Source organism: Conger conger, chromosome 4 (genome assembly GCF_963514075.1).
Source record: "Conger conger chromosome 4, fConCon1.1, whole genome shotgun sequence".
Lineage (NCBI taxonomy): Eukaryota > Metazoa > Chordata > Actinopteri > Anguilliformes > Congridae > Conger > Conger conger.
The window spans coordinates 2,111,440-2,123,203 of record NC_083763.1 but is presented as its reverse complement, the minus strand read 5'-3'; the positions used below and the strand labels follow the sequence as shown (position 1 = coordinate 2,123,203).

At 49.7% G+C, this 11,764-nt stretch overlaps 1 protein-coding gene across 1 annotated transcript in view; it reads left to right on the top strand.

Moving 5' to 3' along the window:
- Nucleotides 1-252: 252 nt before the first annotated feature.
- LOC133125968 (phospholipid-transporting ATPase IF-like) overlaps nt 253-11,764 on the top strand; it is a 57,957-nt gene continuing 46,445 nt past the window's right edge. The window contains 6 exon segments of the mRNA XM_061237728.1: nt 253-559; nt 7,374-7,490; nt 7,890-7,979; nt 8,966-9,046; nt 10,021-10,128; nt 11,474-11,602. Of these exon segments, the coding sequence (XP_061093712.1) occupies nt 533-559; nt 7,374-7,490; nt 7,890-7,979; nt 8,966-9,046; nt 10,021-10,128; nt 11,474-11,602 (552 nt within the window). The 5' untranslated portion in view covers nt 253-532.

Genomic DNA, 11,764 nt, shown 5'->3' with positions numbered 1-11,764 from the left:
TAAAATAAACAAGCAAATGAGTAACTTCTTTTTTTATCTCATTACATTTATTTTATTCGTGTGAGCTAAAAAAACCCTGCTTCTAAACTGGAGGAACTGCCCGTCATAATGCATTCATATCACGACATGCGAGGTATTTCCAAAAAGTCTACGATCACGACATCCCCAACCACCCCCCCTCGTCGCGTCATTTCCTGGATGTCGAGGGGAGGGGGGTAGAGCGATGAAGGCGGAGGCAGACTGCCTCCCCCGCCGTAGCAGCCAGGGCGAAGACTGGCGGTGGTGGTGGAAGGAGGCGGAACACAGAGCGCCTGACTGCAGCGCCGCCAGCACGGAGTCGAGGGGTACTCCTCTTACTGTCATGAAGAAGGGATAATACATTCAGAAGAGACACATAGGCAGCCTGTCGGTTGTTTTTGTGTTCGTGTAATCCGCACAGGAGGGGTCGGCCGTTTAAAAACAGGATCTATTTATGTTTTGGGTGGCTTTGCTTGGCGTAGCTAGCTGACGTTAGCGAAGAAATCGCCCAAGGATGCTGCGGTGGATCCGGCAGCAGCTGGTAAGCAGCCCCTAGTATCGCTGGGTAACTTAGCTTTATTATGCTTAGCTTTATTGTGGCTACCGTGTAGCTAGCTGCACCGGCGAGGACTCCAGACTTGGGACAGACGGCAGGTCTCCGGGTATGGCTTCATAGCAGCGGAGTTTCCTCAAATTACAAAGCTAAGCTAGCATGCAGCTAACTGGCCTGCCTGGTTGTAGCGCTGTTCGTCGGGCCCATTAGTTTACGTGGTGTTTAGTTAGTGCACTGCCTGATAAAAAAATATATTTCGCTTCGTTGGCGAGATTAATTTCAAGTAAAAAACGAATCGTCACAGACTGTTGGACTGTTCCGGTGGCTGAGTGAGGTGGGCGGCTGTTCGCTGCTGTCTGCAAACTTGGATGACAAAGTTGTCAGCTAACTGTGGTTAATGAAGTGTTCATGTAGTTAACTTTAATGTTAGTCTAGCGGTAGCTAGTTAGCCGTCTAGCTAGCTAGCTATACTACATAGTCATGGTTAACTAACTTCTATCATCTAAGTTAATGGCGTAGTTAGGTCTCTCGAGTCTATACTATCTCAGCTGTTATTAGCGAATTAGTAGTAACCGGAAACCTTTATCTTAGCTCTAAGTTATGTAGTTTAGCTAAGTAGTTAATATAGCTACAGTTAGCTATGGATTTAACGTTTAGCTAATCGCTATTTGAAGATCGAAATATTCTTTTATTTGCTATTTATTTTCTACTAGTGAATAGCTTAACTCGTGTGTATGTGTGAGTGAGAGAGTGAATGACTGAGAGACAGACAGAGACAGAGAGAGCTTTTTTTAACAATGCCCTAGATCCACATACGATGCTTGAAATGAGATTAAAAAGCCATCAAGTGATTGTGCCATTTATGCGAGGCGCTTTTCTGAAACTGAGAGACGTCTTGTTAATCGTGTCTCCAAATATCACGTGGGTAATTCAGGCAAAGATGTTTATAATAAAATGCATGCATCCGCACAACCAGGCTTCGAACAGCATTGGCCAGGCATAGAGAAAAAGTACTGCTACTCCATTCGAGATTTACAACGCGTCTTTGACCTTTCATTTAAATAATGGCATTTGCCTAGAAAAACAAGGATGCGTATTCTCAAAACATCACCAATCCCAAGGCTAAAAAGAGGTTAAACGCGAGAATGATCTCTGGTATTGTAGGAGGAGTTGAATACGGACCTGGCACTGTTCCAGGGTATTGATGCGATGTGATGTGATTTTAGTTGAAGTTGCATGCTGTAGTCATGACTGAAATGCTAGCGGGGTTGTGTGGCTTTGGGTTGGCTACATCAGGATCTGTTTAATTGCACAGAGAGAGGGAGCGAGACAATGAGAATGAGACTCTTCATTTTCGCATGTGTTTTGAAAGCTTCATCTTAGCCCAGAGAATCGTGCTGCAGGCGGTGAGATACCGAGGTCTCCCACTTTGCGAGGTCGTCTTGCAGGGAGCGTACAGGAGTGTGAACTCGTTGTTTATCCTCGGCTGATTGGATTCTACCAGTAAAATTCTCACACCCTAACACCTTCCTTACCGAGCAGAGACGCACTATTCCTTTTCTTAGAAAAGCCAAAGCCAATTTATCTCACCTCTGTTGAACTTATTTTGTCTGTGCGGTTTAGCTTTTTAAGGTCTCTGAAGATGACTGGGTTATTATCAGCAGATTCAGTCAATTGCGTTTCGTTTGCTGCCCACTACATTTGATCAGGTGATAATCAATTTGTTTTTAATTGGAATTATTTTAAGAAGAAGAGCAATGACCTAGTCATGTTCTATTGTTTGTCTGTATGATGCAACACATAAGGTTATAATGAATTCAGTATGTATGCTGTGTTTGTCAGTGAAATAGAGGTATCAGGTGACCGGCTGTGTGTGGTCTGATTGGACAGAAAGAGTCTTTGACAGGTAGTTTCCCATCATCCTCTTCTCCTGGCACTCACCACATGGTCTGCTCACATAGTGAAAATCCAACACACTCTAAAAAAAAAAAAAAGAAAGTGCTCTTTGACATGTCTCTGTGGAACTAGGTGTGAAGAACTAGATGGGGTTCTTCTATGACAGGTTCTATGAGGTTCCTTTCCTGTGTTTCTGTGACCCTGCAATGGTGCACGTTGTTGCGGGACTCCCTGTGTTGCTCTTTGATGCTATGATGGTGCGTGTTGTTGCAGGAATTCCTGTGTTGCAGTGACTCTGCGATGGTCCGTGTTGTTGCAGGATGATCTGTGTGTGGCGGTGATGGTGCGTGTTGTTGCAGGATGATCTGTGTGTGGCGGTGATGGTGCGTGTTGTTGCAGGATGATCTGTGTGTGGCAGTGATGGTCCGTGTTGTTGCAGGATGATCTGTGTTGCAGTAACACTCTGAAGCGTCGGGAGCTTGATTGACAGACTGATGTCTTGTGAGGTCTGGTGGTCTGGTCCTCCATTCCCCAGGACGAGCTCTGACCTATCGGCCGCAGACTGACACTTCCTCCGCTACCTGGCGCGCTCGTTATCTCCAGCTCATTAACCCCTCTGATTGGTCACAGTCCCGCGAGTCCCGTTAATAGCGCGCGAGTCCCGTTAATAGCGCGCGGGTCCCGCTCGCAGGATGAATTTTAATTGGCGGCGGCTCGCCTGCGGCAGACCCATCGCTCATAATGACGACACGCCATCGCCGCTGTGCCTGAGAGCGCTTTCAGGAGATTAGCGCGGATTTACCGCATGAAATGGGGGCTTTGTGGGAGACCGGCTAAGCCTAATAACATCCAGTATTTCACTGGGCTCGGAGCCGGAACTTTCTGTGTACTTTTGCTTTACGTTTTCAAACCTGTGATGTATTTTTAGCGTGGTGACAAATATTCAGAATTTATTACCGATCTGACAGGTGTTTGGTGAAGATTTAGGCCTGCGCGGTGTGTAAATTTGCCGGAGCCTTGCTGTGATTTGCGATCAGTTAGCCCCCCCGGCGTTTATTGAATATTCACTTCATCATCTCCTGTACTGGATTAGAATAATATTTAAGATGCCGGGTGTCAGATCTGTGTAATCAGCCCCTCCCCCTGACCAGCCCCTGAAACCTCCCGTCAGAGTGACCGCTCTACTTTACAGCCGTTTCTCACTTCTCCGTTTGCGCTGCTAATTGCCTCACGTTTGAGTGTAAATCGATAGAGGCAGTGCTCAGTGGGCGGGCACTGACACGGACACCCCTTCGGGGTCCTCGCCGAGATCAGCTCATGTTTACACACAGTGACACGCGGCTGAGATGAGACGGGTTTTTATTATCGTTTCGTACAGGTAGTTTGCTTTCCCTCCCTGGTTTACATTGTGAGGCCTCTGTAGGTTTGTAATGTAAAGGTCAATAGACTGGACTTCCAGGGCAGTCCTGAAAGGGGTACTGGGTTCTGGGAGCATACTGGTTTGACTGGCAGCAATACCAGTGTGTGTAATGTACGGTCATTATGCCACCATGTGGAGGGGCTCTGGTCCTGACGCTGTGTTTTTATCGCTGTGTCACATGTCTTGGGTTTAGTTAAACTGGAGGAATCTGGGTAATCTGACAGGCCCTGTGCATAGATATACAGTTACTGTGTGACGCACACACACACGCGCACGCACACACACACACACACACACACACACACACACACACACACGCACGCACACACACAGTCACACACACACGCTCACTCACACACACACACAAACACACACACCCACACAGTCGGTCACACACACACACACACACACACACATGCTCACTCACACACACTGTCACACACACACACACACACACACACACACACACGCACACACACACAGCTACACACACACACACACACACACACGCAGTCACACACACACGCGCACACACACACTGCAGTAATTGGGAGCATGTGTTTTTGTCAGGCCGTGATGACGTGGCCTGGCTGGCTTTGGGCTCAGCCCCTCCACTCTCCAACATGATCTTTCCATCCCTCCTGCCAGTTCAGCCTTTTCCTGGCTGCGCTAACACGTGTGTCTGTGTCTGTGTCTGTGTGTGTGTGTGTGTGTGTGTGTGTGTCTGTGTGTCTGTCTGTGTGTGTGTGTGTGTGTGTGTGTGTGTGTGTGTATGACTGGCTGTGTGTGTGTGTGTGTGTGTGTGTGTGTGTGTGTGTGTATGACTGGCTGTGTGTGTGTGTGTGTGTGTGTGTGTGTGTGGCCAAAAGCCCCATTGGCACCATGTAGCCAATAGCCCCAGCACTGAGGTCACACAGCAACAGAAGCGTACTGAGATGTGTTGTGTATAATTTCTGTGATTGATAGGATTATTCTGCGGTGCGTAAATTGCATTTTGGACCGACGTTATTTCGAGGAAAGGCAGAGTGAAAGAGGACCCGTCTCCTCATTGGGTACCGCAGCTCCCCCCCCCCCCCCCCCCCCCCGGGCCCCCCTGCGCGTCGTAAATAAAGAGCCCCCGGAGTCTCCGTTCGGCGGGAACCAAATTTACTCTCTGGTGACACCGCTGCGATCTCCCATAATGCAATTTCATCACTCAGCCGCCGCGCTCCTGCGCATGGCCCGCTGTTAGAGTGGTGTCGGGTTGCGGCGAAAACAACAATTCATTTCCCCCCCGTCTTTAAATACACTGAGGTGAAGGCAGCCCATCATTTAACCAGGGCTGTGTGAGTGCAATCCCTCAGTCTGCAGCGGTTTGTGATCTTAAAGACGGTCTCAGCTCCCCCGGGGTAATGACACCCTGAGAGCTTAAAGGGAATGGGGGGGGGGTCTGGCTGAGGAGAACCCCGCCCTGTTGAGGCTGGACCCCCCTGAGGTTTCTGGAGGATCCAGGGAATCACACCGTTGCCCTCTGCTTGGGGTTTCAGCCAGCATTCGCTGTAAAGCGTATTGTGACCAGTGTTCGTAAAATGCACTATGCAGATGAATTTGATTTGATCTCTCCTACCACAGATGGTGTGGGCCTCCCTGGTGGTCAGTTATATATTGAGAGTTTTATTATTTGATATTCCTCCCTTCACGCCTGCTCACATCAATGCACTCTTGGTAATGACCCTTAATCTCTGACACAAACGCACAGATGGCTCGGATGCGCAGTTTCTCCCTGTGTGTGGGCTGTGGGGGAAGTGTTTGGTGACCTCCACAGCCACGTTGCCGGGCTGACGGTGTGATGGGAACGTTGGAAAGATGTATGCCGCAGTTACAGCTGCACGAGCAGTGTGTTCCCCGCATGAGAAAACGTTTTTCCGTCATGACGGAAATGGAAGGAATGGTTTACTTCCTGAAACAGGTGTGGCATTCCACACCCACGTTTAGGAGTAGCTGTGTTGAGCGTGGACTCATGGTGCCGGGCGGTGGTGAGGTCATTTTCCATTTCCTGGTAACAGTGCAGGCTCTTGCGTTAGACCGAGTGCAGTTTCTCCAGAGGTAAGAGTCCAGCTGCCCTTACAAGCGCTCTGTGGACCGTCTCTGTGTCGATCGTGCGAGTCCTCATATCAGAACCCGGCTACACTGGGCCCTCGTTGATCAACACTAGGGCATTTGTCAACGCCTCAGGGTATTTCACACCAAAAGGTTATTGAAACGGAGACTGGCCGCTCTGTTTCAGAAATATTTTAGGAGTGTGAACATCTGCTGTCAACCACAGGCATCTGCAAGATTGTGTCAGGTCTCAAGATCTCAAGAGTTGATGAAAAGCTTTTGCCGCAGTTTTAGCGAGCAATTGGTATGTACCCAGACGGTATGCTATGGTAACAGTCATTGAATTGTTTCAGCATTCTTCTGATTTGGACTGCATGGTCTTTGCCTCAAGATCTTTTCAGAAAACTGGCTAGTGTCGTCTCAGCTGTCCTGTTGTGTTTATGCGTATAAAGTTCTGCTTGTTCTGCTCGCGGAGGCCATTAGATTAATATCAGGCCAAATCTGGGCCTTGCTAATGCCACTGAGGTAGGAAGGGACTGCTGATGGTGGTCTCTTAATGAGGGTGTCTGCTATCGTCCTGTTGCACAGAGACTGCGTATCTCAGCTCATGGAATACATACTGAAAAGCTTGTTGCATGCTAGCACAGTATGGTGGTGTAGCAGTTAGCACTGCTAGCACACAGTATGATGGTGCAGCGGTTAGCACTGCTAGCACACAGTATGATGGTGTAGCGGTTAGCACTGCTAGCACACAGTATGTTGGTGTAGCGGTTAGCACTGCTAGCACACAGTATGATGGTGTAGCGGTTAGCACTGCTAGCGCACAGTATGGTGATGTAGCGGTTAGCACTGCTAGCGCACAGTATGGTGATGTAGCGGTTAGCACTGCTAGTGCACAGTATGGTGGTGTAGCGGTTAGCACTGCTAGCACACAGTATGGTGGTGTAGCGGTTAGCAGTGCTAGCACACACAGTATGGTGGTGTAGCAGTTAGCACTGCTGCCTCACAAGAACTCCTCATGAGTTTGCATGTTGCCCTGGGTTGACTCCGGGTACTCCGGTGTCCTCCCACATTCAGACACATGCGTGTCAGGTTAGTTGTGCTGTTGCCCTGGACCAGGGCACAGGCCTCAGAACTGGAGTTGGTCCCCGGGCACTGCACTGTGGCTGCCCACTGCTGGAATGGGTCAAATGCAGAGAATAATTACAGAAGTATGTCTGAACCATGCTCCTGAGTCTAAGGCAGAGGGCGCAGTGATAGCGCTTGTGTGGAGGTGTGTTTATGGAGCTCTCTGTCCCTCGCAGGGCTTCGACCCGCTGTCTAAATGTATGTCTAAACCATGCTCCTGAGGGCGCAGTGATGGCGCTTGTGTGGAGGTGTGTTTATGGAGCTCTCTGTCCCTCGCAGGGCTTCGACCCGCCGCACCAGAGTGACACCCGGACGGTGTACATCGCCAACCGCTTCCCCGAGCACGGCCACTACGTCCCGCAGAAGTTCGCTGACAACCGCATCATTTCCTCCAAGGTAGGGTTTACAGCGCCGTTCACCTGCAGGCCTGAAACGCGCAGGTGTGTTTTTACTGCCTGACAGACCCGGGACTGTCCAACGGCAGGCCTTAAACCAAACAAACTGTGACGCGGGTCATCTGCTGTTTGCTCTCCGGGCGGCTCGAGGTGCTGTGTCACAGAGCAGCGTGACTGAGTTAGCTGGAGGAGTTCAGAGTGAAACCCTGACCAGCTGTTTCAACTTCACTCCATGTGTTATTTATTTGTTTATTTGTCAGAGAACGGTGTTGTGTTTTGGAAGGGTTCCAGGTTTAGCTCTGTGTACTTATCCAGCTAGCTGAGTAATACCCCCCCCCCCCCGGTCCGACTCTGAAACCCTCCGCTCACCCACTCTGTTTCCCTCTTTCCCCCTCTGCAGTACACCATCTGGAATTTTGTGCCCAAGAATTTATTTGAGCAGTTCCGAAGGATCGCCAATTTCTACTTCCTCATCATATTCCTGGTGCAGGTGGGTGCAGTCTCTACTGACAGGAACTCAGTGAGTGAGTGGTGCATTGTGGGTAATGGTGTGGATCTCTGGTTTCCATATGGCTGTGGTGCATTGTGGGTAATGACGTGTATCTCTGGGTGTGTTGTGGCTGTGGTGCATTGTGGGTAATGATGTGTATCTCTGGGTGTGTTGTGGCTGTGATGCATTGTGGGTAATGATGTGGCTCTCTGTATGTGTTACGGCAGTGATGCATTGTGGGTAATGGTGTGGATCTCTGGTTGTGTTACGGCAGTGATGCATTGTGGGTAATGGTGTGGATCTCTGGTTGTGTTATGGCTGTAATGCATTGGGGGTAATGTAGATCTCTGGATGTGTTATGGCAGTGATGCATTGTGGGTAATGACGTGGATCTCTGGGTGTGGTATGGCTGTGATGCATTGTGGGTAATGTAAATTCCGGGGTGTGTTATGGATGTGGTGCATTGTGGGTATGGTAGTTCTCTGGGTAGAGTAATCTGCAGTTGCAGTAGAACAGGCCCAATTGTCCGCACTGCAGGAATGCAGGAACACTGATTTCCCCTGTGTGCCTAATGTTGGGAATGTATTGAATGTGGTTACAGAAACGATCTGTGTTCATCTGTGGCCTGTTGTCTTTGCCTCAGGCAGTAGGCCAGGGGGGCAGTACTCCGGGCCTCCAGGGCCGGTCTGCGCACTGGTTCTTTTCCAACCGATTGCCTTGTTTTGAATTTGCTGACAGCTCTATAAATTTCCCCGGTTCAAGCCTGTACTTGGAACTCAGTAAAATCATCCGGATACACTTGCAGTCTGCAGCTGTGGCCGGAACTCATACACATGTCAGATAAGACAAGATTGAGTCAATTAAATAATTAAGAGCAGAAGTGAAACGGGTCGGCCCCTGCAGTACACACAGTTGTATCTGTGTGTTTATGGAGTTCATCTGACAGCCTGGTTCCCCTGGCGACTGAAGCTCATTTCCTGTTCCAGCTCATGATCGACACGCCCACCTCCCCCATCACCAGCGGACTTCCTTTGTTCTTTGTCATCACGGTAACAGCCATAAAGCAGGTGAGTGTGTGTGAGTGTGTGTGAGTGTGTGTGAGTGTGTGTGAGTGTGTGTGAGTGTGTGTGAGTGTGTGAGTGTGTGAGTGTGTGAGAGTGTGAGAGTGTGAGAGTGTGAGAGTGTGAGAGTGTGAGAGTGTGAGAGTGTGTGAGAGTGTGTGAGAGTGTGTGAGAGAGTGTGAGAGAGTGTGAGAGAGTGTGAGAGAGTGTGAGAGAGTGTGTGAGAGTGTGTGAGAGTGTGAGAGTGTGTGAGAGTGTGTGAGAGTGTGAGAGTGTGAGAGTGTGAGAGTGTGTGAGTGTGTGAGAGTGTGAGAGTGTGAGAGTGTGAGAGTGTGAGAGTGTGAGAGTGTGAGAGTGTGAGAGTGTGAGTGTGTGAGTGTGTGAGTGTGTGAGTGTGTGAGAGTGTGAGAGTGTGAGAGTGTGTGAGTGTGTGAGTGTGTGAGAGTGTGAGAGTGTGAGTGTGTGAGTGTGTGAGTGTGTGAGAGTGTGAGAGTGTGAGAGTGTGAGAGTGTGAGAGTGTGCGCTCATGCCGCTAATGTGCGGTTTTATATACCTACTTGCTTCCTCTCTCACAGGGGGAACTGAGAGAGAACAGGACCAGCTGATGATTTCTGTTTTATTGGCCGATTATACTATATGAGCAGAACAGAGTGGATACATTCTCTACATCAGCTGTAACATTATTATTATTAATAATAATAAATATTAATTATTATTATTATTATACTAACACACACACTCTGTGCTGCAGCACACACACACACACACACACACACACACACACACACACACACACAGTGGGTAAGCTCTCTCTCTCTCTCTCTCTCTCTCTCTCTCTCTCTCTCTCTCTCTCTCTCTCTCTCTCTCTCTCTCTCTCTCTCTCTCTCTCTCTCTCTCTCTCTCTCTCTCTCTCTCTCTCTCTCTCTCTCTCTCTCTCTCTCTCTCTCCTCTCTCTCTCTCTCCCTCCCTCCCTCTCTCAGGGCTATGAGGACTGGCTCCGGCACAAGGCTGATAACGAGGTGAACGGGGCTCCCGTGTTTGTGGTACGGAGCGGGGGTCTGGTACAGACCCGGTCCAAGAACATCAGGGTGAGTCTGACCACAACCACAACCACAACCCAAACCCGTGTCTGCTTTCACCTGTCTGTCTGCCTCTGTCTGCCTCTGTCTGCCTCTGTCTGCCTCTGTCTGCCTCTGTCTGCCTCTGTCTGCGTGTGTATGTGTGTGTGTATGTGTGTGTGTGTAGTCCCTGTGGCAGAGGAATGTGTGAGCTGTGTGTCAGTCAGAAGCAAACAGCAGGCGCTGCATTCTCAGGCCCTCCGTGTTTGCTCTGCCGGGCCTGTGAATGTTAAAGCGATATTCCTCCTGAACCCTGGCGCACTGTGGGAGGGAGGGGGGGGTGTCTGAGGGGGGGGGGGGTCCTGATGAATTATAAGGGACACTACTGAACCCTCTCAGTATGTTGTTTGGAATGTTTTCTCAAAGTTCCATGCCTGTGTTCTAGAATTGTTACTTCAGCATTTGAATGTTCCGTTTAGAAGATTCTAATCACGTTTGTACTCTTGAGCCTTCAACGGTTCAATTGTCTAATGGTAATAAATAAGATAGGAAACATATTTAAAGTTTTGATGATGAATTGTGTTGGCCTGAAGAGTTAACCGGTACAGCTGTTGGCCTGAGCAAACGTCCACTCAGAGATACCGTCTCCATGGGGAATATCTTTTGTTTACTTCTCCAGTGCCATGTCACATTTTGAGTACAGATCACAGCCACGTATGCATTTACCCTTTAAGGTATGATGTCACAAACATGTGGTGTTTTTAACTGAACATCCTAATGCTGACGTAACTGGTGGCTCACAGCGGTGGGGTTCTAGAACATGAACACGAAAAATAAAAGCATTCCAGCTACTCTTTAAAGGGTTAATACCCTCCTGATTCTCGTACAAGTGTACATTTTCCTGTGAACTAAATATCCATGAACGCATTTTACACAGAGAACTGCAGGTATTGTGAGACAGAGATGCGCTCTGCTGTTCTCGGTGTTGATGAAGAGGGGGAGTAGAGACAGCGGTTTTGTAGTCTGACTGAAGGAGGCGTGTGGAGGAGGCGCGTGGGTCTGACTGAAGGAGGCGTGTGGAGGAGGCATGTGGGTCTGACTGAAGGAGGCGCGTGGGTCTGACTGAAGGAGGCGCGTGGGTCTGACTGAAGGAGGCGCGTGGAGGAGGTGTGTGGGTCTGACTGAAGGAGGCGTGTGAAGGAGGCGTGTGGGTCTGACTGAAGGAGGCGTGTGGAGGAGGCGCGTGGGTCTGACTGAAGGAGGCGCGTGGGTCTGACTGAAGGAGGCGTGTGGAGGAGGCGTGTGGGTCTGACTGAAGGAGGCGTGTGAAGGAGGCGCGTGGGTCTGACTGAAGGAGGCGTTTCTCTCCCTGCAGGTCGGGGACATCGTCAGAGTGGCGAAGGACGAGACGTTCCCGGCGGACCTGGTGCTCCTGTCCTCCGACCGGGCCGAGGGGAGCTGCCACATCACCACGGCCAGCCTGGACGGGGAGACCAACCTGAAGGTCCGAGAGCCGCAGAGCCCTTACAGCACAACTTCATCTTCCCGTTCTCCAGGAGTGTTTGTTCATTTTACAGTCTCAGGGTCTGTGGTTTTGGCTGGAGGTTAATGAGGCTAATTATCTGCGCCTCATGGGCTTTGCTTTTTCTCTCCGTGAACTCTTCTG